The 21,363-nt window shown below is 42.6% G+C and overlaps 2 protein-coding genes across 2 annotated transcripts in view; one reads left to right on the top strand and one right to left on the bottom strand.

The window, feature by feature from the left end:
* LOC135545684 (F-BAR and double SH3 domains protein 1-like) overlaps positions 1–1,726 on the top strand; it is a 38,092-nt gene extending 36,366 nt beyond the window's left edge. Inside the window, exon 19 of the mRNA XM_064973476.1 lies at positions 1,163–1,726. The gene's annotated coding sequence lies outside the window, so the exon portion shown is untranslated. The remainder of the gene's footprint in view (positions 1–1,162) is intronic.
* On the bottom strand, positions 1,689–17,859 carry LOC135545685 (mucin-2-like). The gene is made up of 6 exons (XM_064973478.1): positions 17,744–17,859; positions 10,918–11,159; positions 8,012–8,077; positions 7,841–7,904; positions 6,144–6,344; positions 1,689–5,883 (listed from the first exon to the last, which is right to left on the bottom strand). The coding sequence occupies exons 2-6, from the start codon at positions 11,114–11,116 to the stop codon at positions 3,948–3,950; spliced, it is 2,466 nt and encodes an 821-aa protein (XP_064829550.1). The 5' UTR covers positions 11,117–11,159; positions 17,744–17,859; the 3' UTR covers positions 1,689–3,947.
* Between the last annotated feature and the right edge of the window lie 3,504 nt (positions 17,860–21,363).

Below are 21,363 nucleotides of genomic sequence, written 5' to 3'. Positions count from 1 at the left end.
GAAGTGATGTTTATAATTTACGTATGATAAGATACAGGGTTATTTGAGATCCTGTAGAAATAAATGTTCAGTATTGCAGTTCAAATAAGCTTGTGCCTGATGTTTTTTTTGCTTGCATGATAATATACTGTATTAATTATACAGTAGTAAACCATATATAATGTACTGTATTAATTATACAGTAGTAAACCATATTCTACATGTCATGTTCTATTTCCATGAGAACCAGAATCAAACATGGACACTGAGATGTGTTAAACAATCTTCCTGGTGTGTTTGTGCTTGTTAATATCTTACCTCAGAATTACAGGATGGTTGAAGTATCAGAACGAAATGCTCTAACAGTACCACATTGGGTTAAGTCCACCTCAACAATTAGTCATACGAACAACAAAGGTCAAATGCATAGCTTTAATATATACTTAGTTTGATTCCTTAAGAGTTGTTCATTGTACAGCTGCATTTTCACATTTGAGAAGACTCAAATCATCAGGTTGTTGATTAATAGTATGCATATAATATATATATATATATATATATATATATATATATATATATATATATATATATATGTTTTCCTCATGAGTTATTTCCAGCTTCGGTCAATGAAGACACATGCAATATATGATTCTAAGGCCATTACAAACACATTTAAATATATTTTACACTCAATGGACACAGTGTAAGACTAAGGAGTTAGATCATTACTGTGAACTGATAATGCATGTAGCAGCCATGACCAGCAGAGGAGACCACATCCTGGTAACACATACAGGAAACGTTTCCTGTATGTGACGATTCCTTCGATTCCTGTATGTGACGATTCCTTCGATTCCACAAAAATAATACTTTGGTGTGCTTTTGTTTGCCAGTTAATTTGAAAACATGAAATCTTCATTGAAATCAGTCATATTCTGTGCTTAGCAGAGCTATAACCAGATATAGTACCATTCACATATGGAGTTACAGTACTGTTCGCTGGTGAAACATTTATGACCGTGACATACAGTCAGATATACAGTAGTAAGCTTTTGATTTCTTGACCATTTCACATCTATGATGTATATTAAAGTAAACATGTCTAATGCATATAAATGCCATTTTGTTAGTTGTTCTTTATTGCGTATTATAATATTTTCAATGTTGATACTATCTCTACAAGGTTGGGGCTCCCGAGGGGCGCAGTGGTCTAAGACACTGCATCACAGTACAAGAGATGTCACTGCAGTACCTGGTTTGAATACAGACTACATCACATCCAGCTGTGATTGGGAGTCCCATAGGGCGGTGCACAATTGAACCAGTGTCGTCAGGGTTTGGCCGGAGTAGGCCGTCATTGTAAATAATAAGTTGTTCTTAACTGCCGAGTTAAATAAAAAAGCATTTTCAAAGTGCTATGCTGTCACGCCCTGGTCGAAGTATATTGTGTTTGTCTGCAATTATTTGGTTAGGCCAGGGTGTGACATGGGTTTTTTGTGGTGTGTTTTGTCTTGGGGGTGTCTAGCATAGTCTATGGCTGCCTGAGGCGGTTCTCAATCAGAGTCAGGTGATTATCGTTGTCTCTGATTGGGAACCATATTTAGGCAGCCATATTCTTTGAGTATTTGGTAGGTGATTGTTCCTGTCTCTGTCACCAGATAGGCTGTATAGTTTTTCACGTTCCGTTTGTTGTTTTTGTATTGTTAATTTTCTTCGTCATTAAACATGTCTCAAAAATACCACGCTGCATTTTGGTCTGCTTTTCCTTCGACAGACAAGAACCGTTACATATGCATCTGTAGTAAATGATAACAGATCAGTTTCAAGCAAAACTAGATTAAATAATCTGGTATCAAGAGTTTCACATAATTTCCATAATTCAAATTCAACTCAGGAATGTTGTTATCGTATGGCTAAAACCGTATTCTCTGGCTAATAAGGAAATATCTGTTGTGCAAAAAAATTAACACAGCCTTAATGCCCTGTTGACATTTAACATCATATCCCATTGGTTCTTTGTTAAAGTGATGAAGTGCAGCAATAAGGAATTGGAGTCAACGAGTGAGAAGAGGTGAGGCGTATGTTGTATGTCTGTGAGAGAAACGCTGTTCACTACTATGGATCAGGGTCCTATTCATTATGATACACCATAGCAAATGTTTTGCAACAGAAAACAAAAACAAGCATTTCTTATTGGACAAATTCAGGTAGGTCCCTCCCTGTTTCAACCAAATTGCTTCTATTTGATTCCTAGTAAATACAACCCTGGAAGTATATGTTTCTATCCAGGACTACACATTATTATGTAGTCCAGTGGGAATATTGAAGCCACCCTGACATAAAACAAATTACCACTACAGATAAAATACCATCCTAATGATGTATATTTATCAACTGCAGTGCTGGCCTATGGTTTCTATGTGAATAAGACATAAGCGTGTACGCTGCTACTGTATGATTCCAAGTAAACAACATAACATATTCCAGTACCTTAAACATACATTCTAAAGTCATTAGCTAAAAGCACTATTCAGACTGAAACATTTTGGAGTATTTGTTACGGTTGGTTAAGGACTAGCTTTTGGTTTTTTAGTTTTCTCTGAGAATATCAAAAGTGACACAACTATCCTCTGTATCACGTCACTGTACCATACCCAGCACAACATTTCTCAGGGCAGAGAAACTTCTGTCCCACTGTACCATACCCAGCACAACATTTCTCAGGGCAGGGAAACTTCTGTCCCACTGTACCATACCCAGCACAACATTTCTCAGGGCAGGGAAAACTTCTGTCCCACTGTACCATACCCAGCACAACATTTCTCAGGGCAGGGAAACTTCTGTCCCACTGTACCATACCCAGCACAACATTTCTCAGGGCAGGGAAACTTCTGTCCCACTGTACCATACCCAGCACAACATTTCTCAGGGCAGGGAAACTTCTGTCCCACTGTACCATACCCAGCACAACATTTCTCAGGGCAGGGAAACTTCTGTCCCACTGTACACATAAGAACTTAATAAGATTGGACACAGCTGAGTCAATGGAAGAATAGATGTTTCAAAGTGATCTAAGATGGACTTTTGGTCTCAGTCTATTAGTCTACACAGACAGTGAATCCACATGCTAGAATCTAGAAGCTCAGATAGCTGAATTATTTTGGGCTGTATCAATACACTTGATGATAATATGTCCTAAATGACACTTGGGACTAGGTTCAATTGAATCCGTATTGCTGAAGTTCAGTGCTATAACGCAAATTAAATGTAAAGGCTGCATTTGTCGACTCAATCGAACATCACCTGAACTTCGCCGAAATAGATTGAATCGAGCCCCTGGTAACATTTTAGCGGACCAAAATGGGTCCACTTATTTGCAAGATGACATGGGAAGCATGTGGTTGTATAGGTAGAGAAACAGCCATTGGTGACGACATCAAAACCTGGAGTTAACCTACTCAGAGGCAGTTTCTGCCTCTAATTCCATAGTATGTAGTAGAGTTACAGAACCGACTGACAAGTAGCTAGGCTACACCGATATTACCCATTGTTTTCTCTTGGTCGACTTACACGGTGGTATGGTTGTTGGGGGTATAGTTGATTGTTGTTGGGGGTATAGTTGATGGTTGTTGGGGATATAGTTGATTGTTGTTGGTGTAGTCTGTGAGGCCTGGGCTTGCACTCTCTGGTTATAAAAGGAGTAGTATTATAGCTGTGCTGTTAGTCACATTATGCAAGTGTTTAAGATCAATCCATCTGGATGAATCACAGCCTTGTCGTTTTGAAGCCATGTCACTTCATAGTTGGTGCCAGACAGTCTCAGCCAGCCTGGCATGGTGTACTCAGTTGAGTTTTGACATGGCCTGGTTGGTTTACCTCCGTAGTATTGCTATATATCCATTTGTCCTCGTCACAGTGGGGCGTGGACAGTCTCTCTCTCTCTCTCTCTCTCTCTCTCTCTCTCACTCTCACCACTTGTGCTGACTGTGTACTGATCTCCTCTTCTCCTTCAGAGACATGCCCTCCTCCTCCTGGCTGACCCGACAGTTCTTTATGTCCTCCATCTCCACCTCATCCTCCTTCTCCTCCTCTGGGGGGCTCTGGGCCACAGCAGGGTCCTCCTTCTCCCCCTTCACCACATCAGCCATATACACCACAGAGACTTCCCTCTGACTGTCAGGACTGGCGTTGACTATGGCAACACTACCGACCTCCAGCTTGTTCTCTAGAGGGCTTCCACTGGAGGGGCAGACTTTTATTGGAGTCATGGTGGCGGAGACGTTCATGTGGTCCACTGTGGGGGAGATTTTCACAGTGGCCACAGTGGGAGAGACTTTGTCGGCCTTAAACCTAGCAAGGCTGTCTGCCTTGTGTTCTGGCCCTTTCATGGTGGCTGTGGCTGAGGTCGTGAACGGAGAGGAGGAGGGTGAGGTTTGTTCCACCTTGACTAAAGTAGTAGTATTACTTAGAATGCTATGAGGAGCTATAGGGGACACCATTAAGGAGGCAGGGGAGACTTTTCTGGAGGACAGGGCAGGGGAGACATTTCTAGAGGACAGGACAGGGGAGACTTTTCTGGAGGACAGGGCAGGGGAGACTTGCATGGGGGTAGGGGTGGGGGAGAGATTTAAAGGAGTAGTATTGGAGGACACTTTTCTGGAGGACAGGGCAGGGGAGACTTGCATGGGGGTAAGGGTGGGGGAGAGATTTAAAGGAGTAGTATTGGAGGACACTTTTCTGGAGGACAGGGCAGGGGAGACTTGCATGGGGGTAAGGGTGGGGGAGAGATTTAAAGGAGTAGTATTGGAGGACACTTTTCTGGAGGACAGGGCAGGGGAGACTTGCATGGGGGTAAGGGTGGGGGAGAGATTTAAAGGAGTAGTATTGGAGGACACTTTTCTGGAGGACAGGGAAGGGGAGAGATTTAAGGAGGTAGGGGAGGGGGACACCATTCTGGAGGACAGGGCAGGGGAGAGATTTAAGGGGGCAGTGGTAGGGGAGGCTTGTACAGGGGTAGGGGTATGGGAGGTTTGTACAGGGGTATGGGAGGCTTGTACAGGGGTAGGGGAGGCTTGTACATGGGTAGGGGAGGCTTGTACAGGGGTAGGGGAGGCTTGTACAGGGGTAGGGGAGGCTTGTACAGGGGTAGGGGTAGTGGAGGATTGTACAGTGGTAGGGGTATGGGAGGCTTGTACAGGGGTAGGGGAGGCTTGAACAGGGGTATGGGAGGCTTGTACAGGGGTAGGGGAGGCTTGTACAAGGGTAGGGGTAGGGTGGGCTTGTAAAGGGGAAGTGGCAGGGGAGACATTTAAGGGGCTAGGGGCAAGGTTAGTAGGGGAGCCTGGGGTAAGGGGGAATATTTCAGGGGTCATGGGGGTGACTTGTACTGGGGTGGTGATGGGGGATTCTTGTACCGGGGGCGTTAGGGGGGAAACTCCTGCTGGACTCGTGTTGGGAGAGACCGGTTCGGGAGCCTCTATGGGGGACACTATAAAAGTGACCCTAGTGGGGGCCATCTCAGTGTCGTCAGGTGTAGCAGAGCCCATGCTGGGCTGGGACGACAGGGCCTTCACAGGGCTGGAGGTCTGCACTGGAGCAGTCTTCAACGGATCATTGAAGAGGGGCTCCTCTTCCACCACGGGCTGGCTCAGTGACACTTTGACCCCCACTGGATCACTGCCTCTGCGCAGCGAGAACAGAACTAGACTCTTCTTCCGCTTGGCCGCGGTGGCCACCACACCGTTTGTGGTCTCTGTTTTGACATCTTTGAACATGCTCTGCAGGTTGTACCCCTCTTTCCTCTGGGGGTCCTCCTCATCCCCCTTCTCACTATCCAGGGCCTCCGATTGGTCCAACTGGTCGCCAGACCCCTGATCCTTCTTGTCCATGTGGGTGACTCGGAACCTGTAGGTATACGGACATCAGATAGTACTGTACATCACCACGATGAGAACCCTAGATAGCATAACCGTACACATGTAAAGTACTTAAACACAAACACAAAGGCCTCTGAATTCTCTGAATCATAAATCACATTAGAAAACACAAAGTAGTGTGACTAGAGAGACTACAAATGTGTTCTTAATGGGCTACCAGGCAAGAACAAATTAAATAAATAAAGATGATTGTATTGTGTTGTCAAACACCCGTTCAGTGTGACTCACCTTCCCACAGCGAACACAGTGGACTCTCTCCTCTCTCCTGGTGTTCTGGGCTTATTGGTCCGAGGCACACGGCTCAGGCGGCGGGCCTTCTTGGACCGCCCTTGCACACAGAGTGTGCAGGACTTATGGTCGAGCTGGGCGCCAGAGTGCACGGTGTGGTGATGAGGTGGAATACCCCCCAGGCTCTCTTTGCGCAGTAATCTTTTGGAAAGACAATGAAATACCCATTCAGTCAGGCATGTTTATTTTCCATTCCTTTTCCAAAATCGGTCCTGGAGACCGCAAGGGGTCTTTTGTCCTAGCGCTACACAGCTGATTCAATTAATCAAAGCTCAATGTTTAGTTGATTATTTGAATCAGCTGTGTAGTGCTGGGGCAAAAACAAAAACATGCACCCCTTGGGGTCCTGAGGAGCGTGTCTGGGAAACACTCTAGACCATGACTAAGCAAAAACATCCAAAACAATCTTTCTAAGCATCTAAACGCCATTTCTAAGCATCTGATTTATAGTAGCATATTTGTTGTAGTCTGCCTGTGAAATAAGAGTCTCTAGTGTGATCCATCAGTTCCTCTGTTCCCCACTCTGGCCGCCTCTGTCTGTGACCTCCCTCCCATCAGGACTGCAGCATCTCTGGGGAGTACTGTAGCTATACTGATGCTGTAGCTGGCTGAGAGAGAAGAGTGTGGGAAGAATATCAACGAACGCCACGGCCCTGTAGGCTGCTGTCAGTCTGAGAGCACTATCTTGGTAAACAGACAGGAACACTAAAACCCTCACCCTAGAGGTGCCAAGTAAGAACATGGATCTAATTAACAAGCATAAATCTCTCCAATATACTAGTAGCACATCACATTTATATTATCACAGCACACCACTGGGTCTGTTTCTCTAGAATACCCTTGATCATCTCTACCTAGAATGCCCTCGATCATCTCTACCTAGAATGCTTGATATGGATGTAAGGAGAAGCACATTGGTTGAGTGCAGTAATAGCATACTATGTAGGGAGACTATTTATCTCTTTGCCTCACAACAAGGCAGTAAAGATCAGGTCCTGTATCCACAAAGAGTCTCAGAGTAAGAGTTTAAGTTAAAAATAAATCAGATTGTATGGACAGATCCTAGATCAGCACTCCTACTCTGAGACACTTTGTGGTTATGGGCCTAGATCCCATAACAGAGCTGCTGAGACCAAGACAACATTAAGCCAGGTGACCCCATGGGACAGATAGCCCAAGGACACACTGCATAGCGCAGGAACAGAGGGGCTGGGCACCCCACTCCATAGCTACCCGCTAGTCCCAGCATAAATACAAGCCACACAATACACTGACATTCTCCAGACTCTACCTGACTGCCACAGGCACATAGAAATGTAGGCTACACCCATTGTTGTGGCCTCTCTGAAAACACAACAGCCTAAAGCAGGTGGAAACCCTGTAGTACAGTACAGGAGACCTGCATTTAAACTATATGCATTATGTACCACAGAAATACTGGTTTGTTCCAGAGAGAAATAAAGTAGGAGTATATTACTTGAGAGGAGTTGGTGCTGTTATGAAGTAACCTTAGCTCTGCACTAAAATACTTTCACCAAAGGTGAAAACACGCTGGAGTAAGACAAGGTGAATGTAAATCTACTTACACAAAAATACATTAACTAAGTAAAATAAAAATTGATCTTAGCAATACGTACCTAGGATCATGATGTTGACATATATCCTGTTTTCCTAGCATATCCTTGAAGGCTTCCATGTTAGCTAGAAGGTAGAACACAAACATTACACACTTTTGCTAAGGACAATTTAAATTGCAGTATTTAAGTGCCAAAGGTATTGACAAAATGTAGTATCTATTAAGTTATTGCCTTCATTTTCAATGATGCACTTCAGGATTTGTTCAACGGTGTCTTGATTTTCCTCTTCTTCATCATCTGTAATATATGAAAGCTTATCTGACGAAGCAGCTTGCCCCCAAGCGTGCTTCATCATCATTCAAGATTATTAAAGGAAATTCTAAAAGTTATCGACCTGGACCGTTTTTCTTTACTTCAATGAAAGGAGCATATTTCTGTTTGTTTGTATGCTTCCAAGAGATTCTACTTCCTTTAAAGTTGTTGACTTCCACTGAGGCCCATGGTTTTCAAGTACCCATTAAATAAACACTAATTCAATATGGGAAATATTACTTCTTCGTGAGCGTTCAGTGGTTACATTGGACTGAATTTAATTCAAGCTGAAATAACATCCTCTAACATAAAGAGTACAGTTTCCTGCTTGGTAAATGACCAAGGGCCTTTGGATAAAGACAGACATGTCCAAAAAACGTCACGCATACCCCTTGTATCTGCCTTAAAAAATCAATCATGGACACTTGACTTCTCCAAGCCATATCCCTGACCCTGATGTTGTTCCCACTGTGACTATTAAAACCTACCCAAACCAGAAACCGTGGATAGACAGCAGCATTCACGTAAAACTGAAAATGCAAACTACCACATTTAATCATGGCAAGGAGACTGGGAATATGGTCAAATACAAACAATGTAGTTATTCCCTCCATAAGGCAATCAAACAGGGAAAACGTCAGTACAGAGATAAAGTGGAGTCGCAAATCAACGACTCAGACACGAGACGTATGTGGTGAGGGTCAATGGATAATCACAGGTTACAAAGGGAAAACCAGCCATGTCGCGGACACTGACGTCTTGCCCCCGGACAAGCTAAACACCTTATTTTCCCGTTTTGAGGATAACACAGTACCACCGGTCCCAAGGACTGTGGGCTCTCGTTCTGTTCATTGACTATAGCTTAGCCTTAAACACCATAGTACCCTCCAAGCTCATCATTAAGCTTGGGGCCCTGGGTCTGAACCCCGCCCTGTGCAACTGGGTCCTGGACTTCCTGACGACCTGCCCCCAGGTTGTGAAGGAAGGAAACAACACCTCCACTTCGCAGATCCTCAACACAGGGGCCCCACAAGGGTGCATGCTAAGCCTCCTCCTGTACTCCCTGTTCACCTATGACTGCATGGCCACACACGCCTCCAACTCAATCATCAAGTTTGCAGACGACAGGCCTGATTACCAACAATGACAAAACAGCTTGCAGGGAGGAGGTGAGGGCCCTGGTGGATTTGTGCCAGGAAAATATATTCTCCCTCAACGTAAACAAAACGAAGGAGCTGATCGTGGACTTCAGGAAACAGCAGAGGGAGCACCCCCCTATCCACATCGACGGGACCGCAGTGGAGAAGGTGGAAAGCTTCAAGTTCCTCGGCATACACATCCCTGACAAACTGAAGTGGTCCACCCACACAGACAGTGTGGTGAAGGTGGCGCAACAGCGGCTCTTCAAACTCAGGAGGCTGAAGAAATTTGTCTTGGCCCCTAAGACCCTCACAAACTTTTACAGATGCACAATTCAGAGCATCCTGTCAGGCTGTATCACCACCTGGTACGCAAACTGCACCGCCCAACTGTAAGGCTCTCCAGAGAGTAGTGAGTTCTGCACAACGCATCACTGTGTGCACACTGTCTGCCCTCTAGGACACCTACAGCAGCTGATGTCACAGGAAGGCCAAAACGATCATCAAGGACAACAACCACCTGAGCCAAGGCCTGTTCACCCCAATACCATCTAGAAGGCGAGGTCAGTACAGGTGCATCAAAGCTGGGACCTAGAGACTGAAAGACAGCTTCTATCTCAAGGCCATCAGTCTGTTAAATAGCCTTCACGGCTACCACCTGGCTACTCAACCCTGCATCTTAGAGGCTGCTGCCCAATGTACATAGACATGGAATCACTGGTAACTTTAATATTAGAATACCAGTCACTTTAATAATGTTAACATACTGCTTTACTCATTTCAGAGGTGTGGACTCGAGTCACATATGACATATGTTAGCCTACTGTAACCACAGTGTGTGTGTGTGTGTGTGTGTGTGTGTGTGTGTGTGTGTGTGTGTGTGTGTGTGTGTGTGTGTGTGTGTGTGTGTGTGTGTGTGTGTGTGTGTGTGTGTGTGTGTGTGTGTGTGTGTGTGTGTGTGTGTGTGTGTGTGTGTGTGTGTGTGTGTGTGTGTGTGAAGGTTGGGAGATCGTGTACAAGCCTACATCGCCCGATAGTCAATCGCTATTGGGGAGGGGGGTCTTTCTTATGGCTACCCATGTATTTCCATGGAAATCTAAAGTTTATTTGGAAAGTAATAAATATATTTTTAAAAGCATTCATGATTTACAAAAATGTAATATACTAACTATTACTCTTGTTAAAAATATGAAATGGTATTACAGTTGTTGAAGAGTACATTATGACTTGTTTAGGACTCGAAACTCAAAGTTTAGGACTTGAGATTTGTTGGTCTTGACTTGAGACTTGACTCGGAATTGCCTGTCTTGACTTGAGACTTACTTGTGACTTGAGTGCTAAGACTAGAGACTTACTTGTGACTTGTTGGCAATGACTTGGTCCCACCTGGATACTGTATTCTAATCTACTGTATTTTAATCATTGCCACTCCAACATTTTTTTGTATATATATATATATTTCTTAATTCCATTCTTATACTTTTAGATGTTTGTATTGTTGTGAATTGTTAGATACTACAGCACTGTCGGAGTTAAGAACACAAGCATTTCGCTACACCTGCCATAACATCTGCTAAATATGTGTGTGACCAATAAGACTTTATTTTATTTGACATCAATGGATAGATCAAAAGCCAATATACAGTATATGTAAACACACTCTGACAGATCCTGGTAGATACCTACCATTCTTGTCTGGTCCCAGTTTCTGCTCACACTCCTCATCGTCCTCCTCCTCCCCAGTCCTGCAACGGTAGCCCTTCTTCTTCAGCAGGTGGCAGACCAGGAAGCCCAGGAGGCCAGTGATGAAGAAGAAGAAGACCAGGAGGAAGATCATATACGGGGGAGGGGGTTCCCCCACTGTCGATGCCTCCAGGTCTGTCATCCCTCAAAACGGTCTTCACTCGTCCTCTATCTGTAGTGTAGTCCTGTATAGCCAATGGGTACACACATATGTCCTGTAGTCAGTAACGTAACCATGAAGGAGGTTCCCCACACTTATCAGAAGATGTCAACTCTTGATCCACTCAGTGGCATTGATGGGCCTGTGTGCCTGGTCTTGTAAGGCCACCTGAGTCTCCTGTCATCATGTTGTGACTAGATAATCCCTGTTCTCAACTTCCTGTGCGTACCACTGGTTAGAGACAACTGTATCTATCTCAGCAGGCAGAGAGAGCTGGGCCTGGTGGTACACACCATTGGATGTTTTTTTACTGAGCATCTTGGCTCACACTCACTCACTCCCTCACACACCGTGCTAAATTCTACAGACCAAGAAGTGAGGATTTCATCAACCACTCATCAACTAATATTTTGTTGTATAGTACTTGATAGTTTGTAAAACCTGGTCGGCAAAATATCGCAATTTTTGTACAACAATGTTAACATTCAATTTTTTTTCAAATGTATTCCAAATGAAATACAGAAATATATAATTTGCACAAGTATTCACACCCCTGAATCAATACATGTCAGACTCACCTTTGGAAGGGATTATAGCTTTGAGTCTTTCTGGGTAAGTCTCTAACAGCTTTTCACACCTGAATTGTACACTATTTGCACATTATTATTTTTTAAATTCTTCAAGCTCTATCAAGTTGTTTGTTGATCATTGCTAGATAGCCATTTTCAAGTCTTGCCATAGATTTTCAAGCAATTTAAGTCAAAATTGTAACCAGACCACTTGGGAACATTCAATGTCGTCTTGGGTTTTAAGTTATTGTCCTGCTGAAAGGTGAATGTAGTGTCTGTTGAAAAGCTGACTGAACCAGGTTTTCTGGTTGGATTTTGCCTGTGCTTAGTTGTATTCCGTTTCTTTTTATCCTAAAAATTACCTTGTCTTTGCCAATGAGAAGCATACTCATACCTGAAAGTATGTGTCCTCCGATACACAACCCAACCAAGCCGCACTGCTTCTTAATACAGCGCGCATCCTCCTGCACCAATGTGTCGGAGGAAACACTGTGCACCTGGCAACCTTGGTTAGCGTGCACTGCGCCTGGCCTGCCACAGGAGTTGCTGGTGCACGAAGAGACAAGGATATCCCTACTGGCCAAGCCCTCGCTAACCCGGATGACGCTAGGCCAATTGTGTGTCGCCCCACGGATCTCCTGGTCGCGGCCGGTTACGACAGAGCCTGGGCGCGAACCCAGAGTCTCTGATGGCACAGCTGGTGCTGCAGTACAGCGCCCTTAACCACTGTGCCACCTGGGAGGCCCAGCTGCACTGCTTCTTGACACAATGCACATCCAACCCAGAAGCCAGGCACACCAATGGAAGGAGTCACTAGTGCGCGATGAGACAAGGATATCCCTGCCGGCCAAACCCTCCTTAACCCGGACGACGCTGGGCCGATTGTGCCCCGCCCCAAGGGCCTCCCGGCTCGAACCCAGAATCTCTGGTGGCACAGCTACGGTGGCACAGTGCCTTTGACCACTGCGCCACCCGGGAGGCCCTTAGGTGCCCTTCTTTGCGAGGTGTTGAAAAACCTCCCTGGTCTTTGGGGTTTAATCTGTGTTTGAAAATAATTGTTCGACTGAGAGTCCTTACTGATAATTGTACAGAGGGTACAGAGATGAGGTAGTCATTCAAAAATCATGTTTAGGACTATTATTGCATGCACACAGAGTCCATGCAATTTATTATGTGACTTGATAAGCAAATCTTTACTACTGAACATATTTAGGCTTGCCAAAACAAAAGGGTTGAATACATAAAATAAAACATAATTCCACCTTGACATTATGGGGTATTATTGTGTGTAGGCCACTGGACAGTGATACAACATTTCAATTTAATCCATTTTAAATTCAGGCTGTAACACAACAAAATGTGGAAAAAGTCAAGGGGTGTGAATACTTTCTGAATGAACTGTATAGGGCCTAGACTAGAGGTCGACAGATTAATTGGAATGGCCGATTAATTAGGGCTGATTTCAATTTTTCATAACATTCGGAAATCGGTATTTTTGGGCGCCGATTTGTATTATTTTTTATTATTATTATATATATATATTTTTATACCTTTATTTAACTGGGCAAGTCAGTTAAGAACACATTCTTATTTTCAATGATGGCCTAGGAACGGTGGGTTAACTGCCTCGTTCAGGGGCAGAACAACCGATTTTCACTTTGTCAGCCCGGGGGATCCAATCTTGCAACCTTACAGTTACTAGTCCAACGCAGTAACGACTTCAAATCAAATCAAATTTTATTTGTCACATACACATGGTTAGCAGATGTTAATGCGAGTGTAGTGAAATGCTTGTGCTTCTAGTTCCGACAATGCAGTAATAACCAACAAGTAATCTAACGAACAATTCCAAAACTACTGTCTTATACACACAAGTGTAAGGGGATAAAGAATATGTACATAAAGATATATGAATGAGTGATGGTACAGAGCAGCATAGGCAAGATACAGTAGATGGTCTTGAGTACAGTATATACATATGAGATGAGTATGTAAACAGAGTGGCATAGTTAAAGTGGCTAGTGATACATGTATTACGTAAAGATGCGGTAGATGATATAGAGTACAGTATATACGTATACATATGATATTAATAATGTAGGGTATGTAAACATTATATTAGGTAGCATTGTTTAAAGTGGCTAGTGATATATTTTACATCATTTCCCATCAATTCCCATTATTAAAGTGGCTGGAGTTGAGTCAGTGTGTTGGCAGCAGCCACTCAATGTTAGTGGTGGCTGTTTAACAGTCTGATGGTCTTGAGATAGAAGCTGTTTTTCAGTCTCTCGGTCCCAGCTTTGATGCACCTGTACTGACCTCGCCTTCTGGATGATAGCGGGGTGAACAGAATGTGGCTCGGGTGGTTGTTGTCCTTGGTGATCTTTATGGCCTTCCTGTAACATCGGGTGGTGTAGGTGTCCTGGAGGGCAGGTAGTTTGCCCCCGGTGTTGCGTTGTGCAGACCTCACTACCCTCCGGAGAGCCTTACGGTTGTGGGCGGAGCAGTTGCCGTACCAGGCGGTGATACAGCCCGCCAGGATGCTCTCGATTGTGCATCTGTAGAAGTTTGTGAGTACTTTTGATGACAAGCCGACTTGCCTCTCTCTTGATGCACTCCACAAGGAGACTGACTGTTACGCGAATGCAGTAAGACAAGGTAAGTTGTTAGCTAGCATTAAACTTATATTATAAAAAACAATCAATCATAATCACTAGTTAACTAAACATGGTTGATGATATTACTAGATATTATCTAGCGTGTTCTGCGTTGCATATAATCTGACTGAGCATACAAGCATACAAGTATGTTAGGATCTGACTGAGCGGTGGTAGGCAGAAGCAGGCTCGTAAACATTAATTCAAACAGCACTTTCGTGCCAGCAGATCTTCGTTGTGCGTCAATCATTGCGCTGTTTATGACTTCAAGCCTATCAACTCCCGAGATGAGGCTGGTGTAACCGAAGTCAAATGGCTAGCTAGTTAGCGCGGGCTAATAGCGTTTCAAACATAACTCGCTCTGAGCCTTCTAGTAGTTGTTCCCCTAGCTCTGCATGTGTAACGCTGCTTCGATGGTGGCTGTTGTCGTTGTGTTCCTGGTTCGAGCCCAGGGAGGAGCGAGGAGAGGGACCGAAGCTATACTGTTACACTGGCAATACTAAAGTGCCTATAAGAACATCCAATAGTCAAAGGTTAATGAAATACAAATGGTATAGAGGAAAATAGTCATATAATTCCTATAATAACTACAACCTAAAACTTCTTACCTTGGAATATTGAAGACTCATGTTAAAAGGAACCACCAGCTTTCATATGTTCTCATGTTCTGAGCAAGGAACTGAAACATTAGCTTTCTTACATAGCACATATTGCATTTTTACTTTCTTCTCCAACACTTTGTTTTTGCATTATTTAAACCAAATTGAACATGTTTCATTATTTACTTGAGGCTAAATTGATTTATTGATGTATTATATTAAGTTAAAATAAGTGTTCATTCAGTATTGTTGTAATTGTCATTATTACAAATAAATAAATAAAAATTGTCCGATTAATCGGTATCGGCTTTTTTGGTCCTCCAATAATCGGTATCGGTGTTGAAAAATTATAATCCGTCGACCTCTAGCCTAGACACAACCAGAAAGCCCCTCACCTCAGCAGTTCAGACATATACTCCCTAGCAGATCCACCTTGCAGCAGTAAAATAATATTTCCTGTGTATCTCATAGAAATATAGTACATTCTCTTCTGGCTACTCTCTCAGCCTAACATGTTTACAATATGTGGGTGGAATTAGAAATGTATGGCAACTAATGTCTCAGGAAACAGAAATGTACAGTCTATCTGTCCCTCTAAATTATGCCACTCACCTATAAGGTTGTCAATGGTCTAGTGTCACTGTCAGAAGAGGACAAGTCCTGTATACAGTTCTGTCATACTTACAGTACATCAATGTATAATATAGATTATCAATAAATCTGTTGAATTACAATGAGCTAATTTGCTAACATTGTATTTGCAGAAGAAAATGTCAGGAATCGACACAAGCCAATTGAAATATGAAGCAGAATATCTCTGCATCAGCATAAGCACAGAGAATATTGAAGTGACTCAGCAATATAATGCCCCCCAACAGGAACACACACATTGATGATTGTGTTTTTAAAGGCCCTGACATTTTCGGGAAGCTCTGTACTCATATCATTACAAACAGAGTTTTTCAGAGAGTGGAAAATAATGTGATCCATTGCTAAGAATAGAAAGGGTCACTTGATTCAATTGTGCCATTGATTTTTATATGTGATGCCTGCAGTTGTCAGCTGTCTTTTTCACATTTTATTTCCTAGAGATACATATGATCATTTCAAAAACTCACTACAAACTGGCCATTTGAATTTGTAGTCTGTCATATCAAATACTGTTGTAGGATCTTAATTTGAGACAGTTAGCTACAGCAGGAAAATAATCCTGCAGCAACAGAAAATGTGAATTATTATGTGGATTATAATTAATGGACATTTTTGTAAGGGTTGAAACATTTTTGTAAGAGAAAGTGGAAATTACAAACTTCAGAAGTCTTTTTAACATCAAATACACTACAAGATTAAAATATCCTGCATTTACAGGAAAGTTCTCATTCAACAGGGTGATCAAATTAAGATCCCACAGCTGTATACGTGACCTCTACTCACCATGGCTGACTGTTTCCACATTCTGACCCTCCTCAGTGACATAAAAATAAGTTTTGAATAGCCATTTCCTTACAGATAACCTTCACTATATCTTCAACTGTGAAGAATGTACAGCTGTACAGTATTTGCATAACTGCATCAACATTAATTGTCTCAGTTCAAGTACAAGTTTAGGGCTATATGAGTGACCTTGATCTCAGTGATGACTACCTGACATGTTACTAATCATATTACAGTTAGACCTACATGAAGGCTACAGGCGTACACCATTTAGGCTACTATAAACTAAAGACAAGCAATGGACAGGCAAGACAGCTTCTAGGCAATGGGACAATGGCCACTGTAGCCTGTTGGTAAAGCAGGGGACAGTTGAGCCACCTGAAAAAAATCATAAACTCTATTTAGGATATACTTCGATCTTCCTATACTTTGTTAAATATGGAAACACTGTAGCCTATTTCAAGTTTAGTTGGATTTTGTAAAGTATTGGCTCACTAGGCTATTCCTTAGTTATGTAAGCAATAAAGCCCGAGGGGTTGTGGTATATGGCCAATATACCACGGCTATTGGCCATATATCACAAACACCAGAGGTGCCTTATTGCTATTATAAACTCTTTACCAACGTAATTAGAGCAGTAAAAATACCTTTATAAAAAGCACCTTTATACAGTGATCATAGTGCCTCTGTCGGACAGCATGTAGGAATTATCAAGTTCTACTTTTGTAAGCCTATCCTTTTAACAAAAACTAGTGAAGTCCGAAAATGAATTGTGACATTGTGACATGGTGGCCCGTAACTACAACGGTAGCCTAAATTGAAAACCCACAACAGAGAGAGTGACCACCCCGCAGTGCACATCTTTTGCAAGTTTCAGGCGGCCTCATGGCCCATGATGACACATCTGCCCTTGGTATTTTAAATGCGCTAGTAGCTACTGTACGACATGCACACGTGATGGAATTTTGACAAGAACAAATATGACAAAACCAGATATTCTTGCTGAGTCTCTGGATCTGTCTGAGTCGGAACTTGACCGAGGATGCACTTGAGCGCCTGATACTGTAGCTCCATCATCGTGACTAAATCAGGCAGTCTACATAATTAATCAATGACACACTGCTGCGCTAAACTATAAATATATATATATTAATTATAATCCTATAATATCATTCCCATAGTAATAATGTTCCAATCGCTGTGAATAACAACATTGTAGCAATCCATTTGCTGCATCATACGCTCCCCAGGTTCAATTGTCGACTTGATCAGCCCATACGCCCATCGACAGTCTATAATGATCCGTTCCCTTTTATCATTATTTAACCAGTTGCAAAGCACCCTACTTACGTTCTTTCAGAAACATTATGAACCCGTAGTAAATGTGGATGCTATCCCGATAGGTGTGCGATCTCATATAGTAAATCCATTGAGATCCGCTACAGTTTTCTTCTGGCCAAACGAGAGCTGCTCTGGAGCAAACGGAGGGAAGGAGATTCTGCAAGTTATTTAAAGGGAAAAGAGCAAAGACATATTGTGTAGCCGTTATTTTATTTTGAGGCCAGATTTTTGGACTGTTATATTTTTACAATTCATCCAATTTGTCCAATTAATCGATGCTAACCAGTAAATAATTGAAAACAATTCCACATTTGAAAGTGAAGCATTGAATAACTAATTTCAAAATCCTGCATAATACTTACAAATGCTTAAATTTGTAAGATGCTTGACTCAATAGTTGTTATAGTAGTCCAGTTAAAAATAAACAACAATATCTACAGAGACGGATGCATTAGACATTTATCCAATAACTACAGTGAATGTTATTTCTTGAAGAACACCCCCCTTAGAACAGAAGAGTTAAAGAGGAACTGGACAAGTTTACATATGTTATGATTAAACTAAAGTGATATCAAGCTAGTTTTATCAGCACCATGCATTGACCACATAAAGGGGAAACCATTTGGATAACCAGAAGGCTATGTGAAGGATATAGGCTAGTAAACACATCATATCTATATCAAATTGGCTTACAATAAGTCATACTCATCATAAAAAGTGAACTACAATTTTTGTTACTAAGCTCTGACATTTTTCTTTCTCAACATTTGACCCATAATAAAAAACAGCCGGACTGCCACGCATCCTAGCGGCTGTGATTGGTAGTACATTTCCCAAGCCCCTCTTTCGGTCCCCGCCCCACAGACTGTATTGTTTGGTACTGTCAGAGACGAAGAGGAAGAGAGAGGCCCAAATCGGCAGAAAATCTGTCTCCCTCCAGCAGGTGGCGTTTTTTCGCTGTTTCGACCACCAAGCGAGAGTGTCAAGTTTGGTAAACAAAACAATTAATGGCTTATTTTCTATGTGAGATTTATTTGATCCAATAGAAGTTTCGTAATGCTTAAATTGTTTTGAGTGTACACGTGACATTAGGACACGTGACATCCCGGAAACTTTGAGAAAAAATGACGTTATATCGGACTTGTCTCGAGAAGGCTATGCATATTCATGACATGAGGCAAGTAGTATAGCTTCTCCATTGAATACAGGCGGTTGACCTCAACAACCCTAATTGAATATTTAAAACTAGATTACAATCTTCGTAACAAGGAAAAAATCTGAAACTTTTTGTCCAAAACTGATGTACAGTAGATAAACTAATCCATGCTTTGTCACTTCTTGATTAGACTACTGCAATGCTCTACTCTCTGGATACCCAGATAAAGCACTAAATAAACTTCAGTTCGTGCTAAACCAGGCTGCTCAAACCTTGACTAGAACCCCAAAATTTGATCACATTACTCCAGTGCTTGCCTCTCTACACTGGTTTCCTGTTAAGGCTAGGGCTGATTTCAAGGTTTTACTGCTAACCTACAAAGCATTACATGGGCTTGCTACTACCTACCTTTCCAATTTGGTCCTGTCGCACATACCTACACGTACGCTACGGTCACAAGACTCAGGCCTCCTTATTGTCCCTAGAATTTCTAATTAAACAGCTGGAGGCAGAGCTTACTCCTACAGATCTACATTTTTATGGAACTGTCTGCTAATCCATGTGAGAGACGTACATTCGGTCTTGACTTTTAAGTCTTTACTGAAGACTCATCTCTTCAGTAGGTCCTAAGATTGAGTGTAGTCTGGCCCAGGGGTGCGAAGGTAAACGGCAAGGTACTGGAGCAACAAACCGGGGCCACAGTGTCCCCCGACCCAACCCTGTCTCAGCCTTCAGTATCTATGCTGCAATAGTTTATGTGCCGGGGGGCTAGGGCCAGTCTGTTATATCTGGTGTAATTCTCCTGTCTTATCTGGTGTTCTGTGTGAATTTAAGTATGATCCCTCTAATTCTCTCACTCTCCCTTTCTTTCTCCTCTCCCGGAGGATCTGAACCTCAGGACTACCTGGCCTGATGACTCCTGGCTGCCCCTATTCTACCTGCTGGTGCTGCTGCTCCAGTTTCAGCTGTTCTGCCTGCGGCTATGGAACCCTGACCTGTTTCACCGGACGGGATACCTTGTACCTGACCTGCTGTTTTCGACTCTCTCTCTCTACCGCACCTGCTGTTTCGACCTCTGAATGCTCAGCTATGATAAACCAACTGACATTTACTCCTGAGGTACTGACCTGTTGCACCCTCTACAACCCCTGTGATTATTATTTGACCCTGCTGGTCACCTATGAACATTTGAACATCTTGAAGAACAATCTGGCCTTAATGGCCATGTACTCTTATAATCTCTACCCGGCACAGCCAGAAGAGGACTGGCCACCCCTCAGCCTGGTTCCTCTCTAGGTTTCTTCCTAGGTTCCTGCCTTTCTAGGGAGTTTTTCCTAGCCACTATGCTTCTACATTGCTTGCTGTTTGTAGTTTTAGGCTGGGTTTCTGTATAGCACTCTGTGACATCTGCTGATGTAAAAAGGGCTTTATAAATACATTTGATTGGTTGATTTAGGTCCCTTGGGGCGCAGAGGTCTAAGGCATCTCAGTGCTAGAGGCGTCACTACAGACACCCTGATTTGAATCCAGGCTGTATCACAACCGGCTGTGATTGGGAATCCCATAGGGTGGCGTACAATTGGCCCGTCGTCCAGGTTTGGCTGGTGTAGGCTGTCATCTTAAATAAGAATTTGTTCTTAAGGATTAGCCCCTTTTTAAAAAAATTATCCTAAAATGACACAAAATGACACCTGAATCTAACTGCCTGTAGCTCAGTCCCTGAAGCAAGGATATGCATATTATTGGTACCATTTGAAAGGAAACACTTTGAAGTTTCTGGAAATGTGAAATGAATGTAGGAGAATATAACACATTAGATCTGGTAAAATATAATAAAAGATGTACCATCATCTTTGAAATGCAAGAGAAAGGGCATAATGTATTATTCCAGCCCAGGCGCAATTTAGATTTTGGCCACTATATGGCAGCAGTGTATGTGCAAAGTTTTAGACTGATCCAATGAACCATTGCGTTTCTGTTCAAAATATTGTATCAAGACTGCCCAAATGTGCCTAATTGGTTTATTAATACATGTTTAAGTTCACTCTCCTCAAACAATTGCATGGTAGTCTTTCACTGTAATAGTTACTGTAAATTGGACAGTGCAGTTAGATTAACAAGAATGAAAGCTTTCCACCAATATCAGATATGCCTATTTAATTAAATAAAAAAATAATTTCACCTTTATTTAACTAGGCAAGTCAGTTAACCTCTACAGGATTGGTGGGTTCCCCCTTGAGGTTGAGCTAACGTAGGCTAATGCGATTAGCATGAGGTTGTAAGTAACAAGAACATTCCCCAGGACATTACCCAGAACGAATTGCAAAAATCGCTGAAGTTGGAGACTTTTATCTCCCTCACCAACTTTAAACATCTGCTATCTGAGCAGCTAACTGATCGCTGCAGCTGTACATAGTCCATCGGTAAATAGCCCACCCAATTTACCTACGTCATCCCCATACTGTTTTTATTT

The sequence above is a fragment of the Oncorhynchus masou genome, chromosome 9 (assembly GCF_036934945.1).
Source record: "Oncorhynchus masou masou isolate Uvic2021 chromosome 9, UVic_Omas_1.1, whole genome shotgun sequence".
NCBI lineage: Eukaryota > Metazoa > Chordata > Actinopteri > Salmoniformes > Salmonidae > Oncorhynchus > Oncorhynchus masou.
This window is presented reverse-complemented; position numbering and strand designations above follow the sequence as displayed.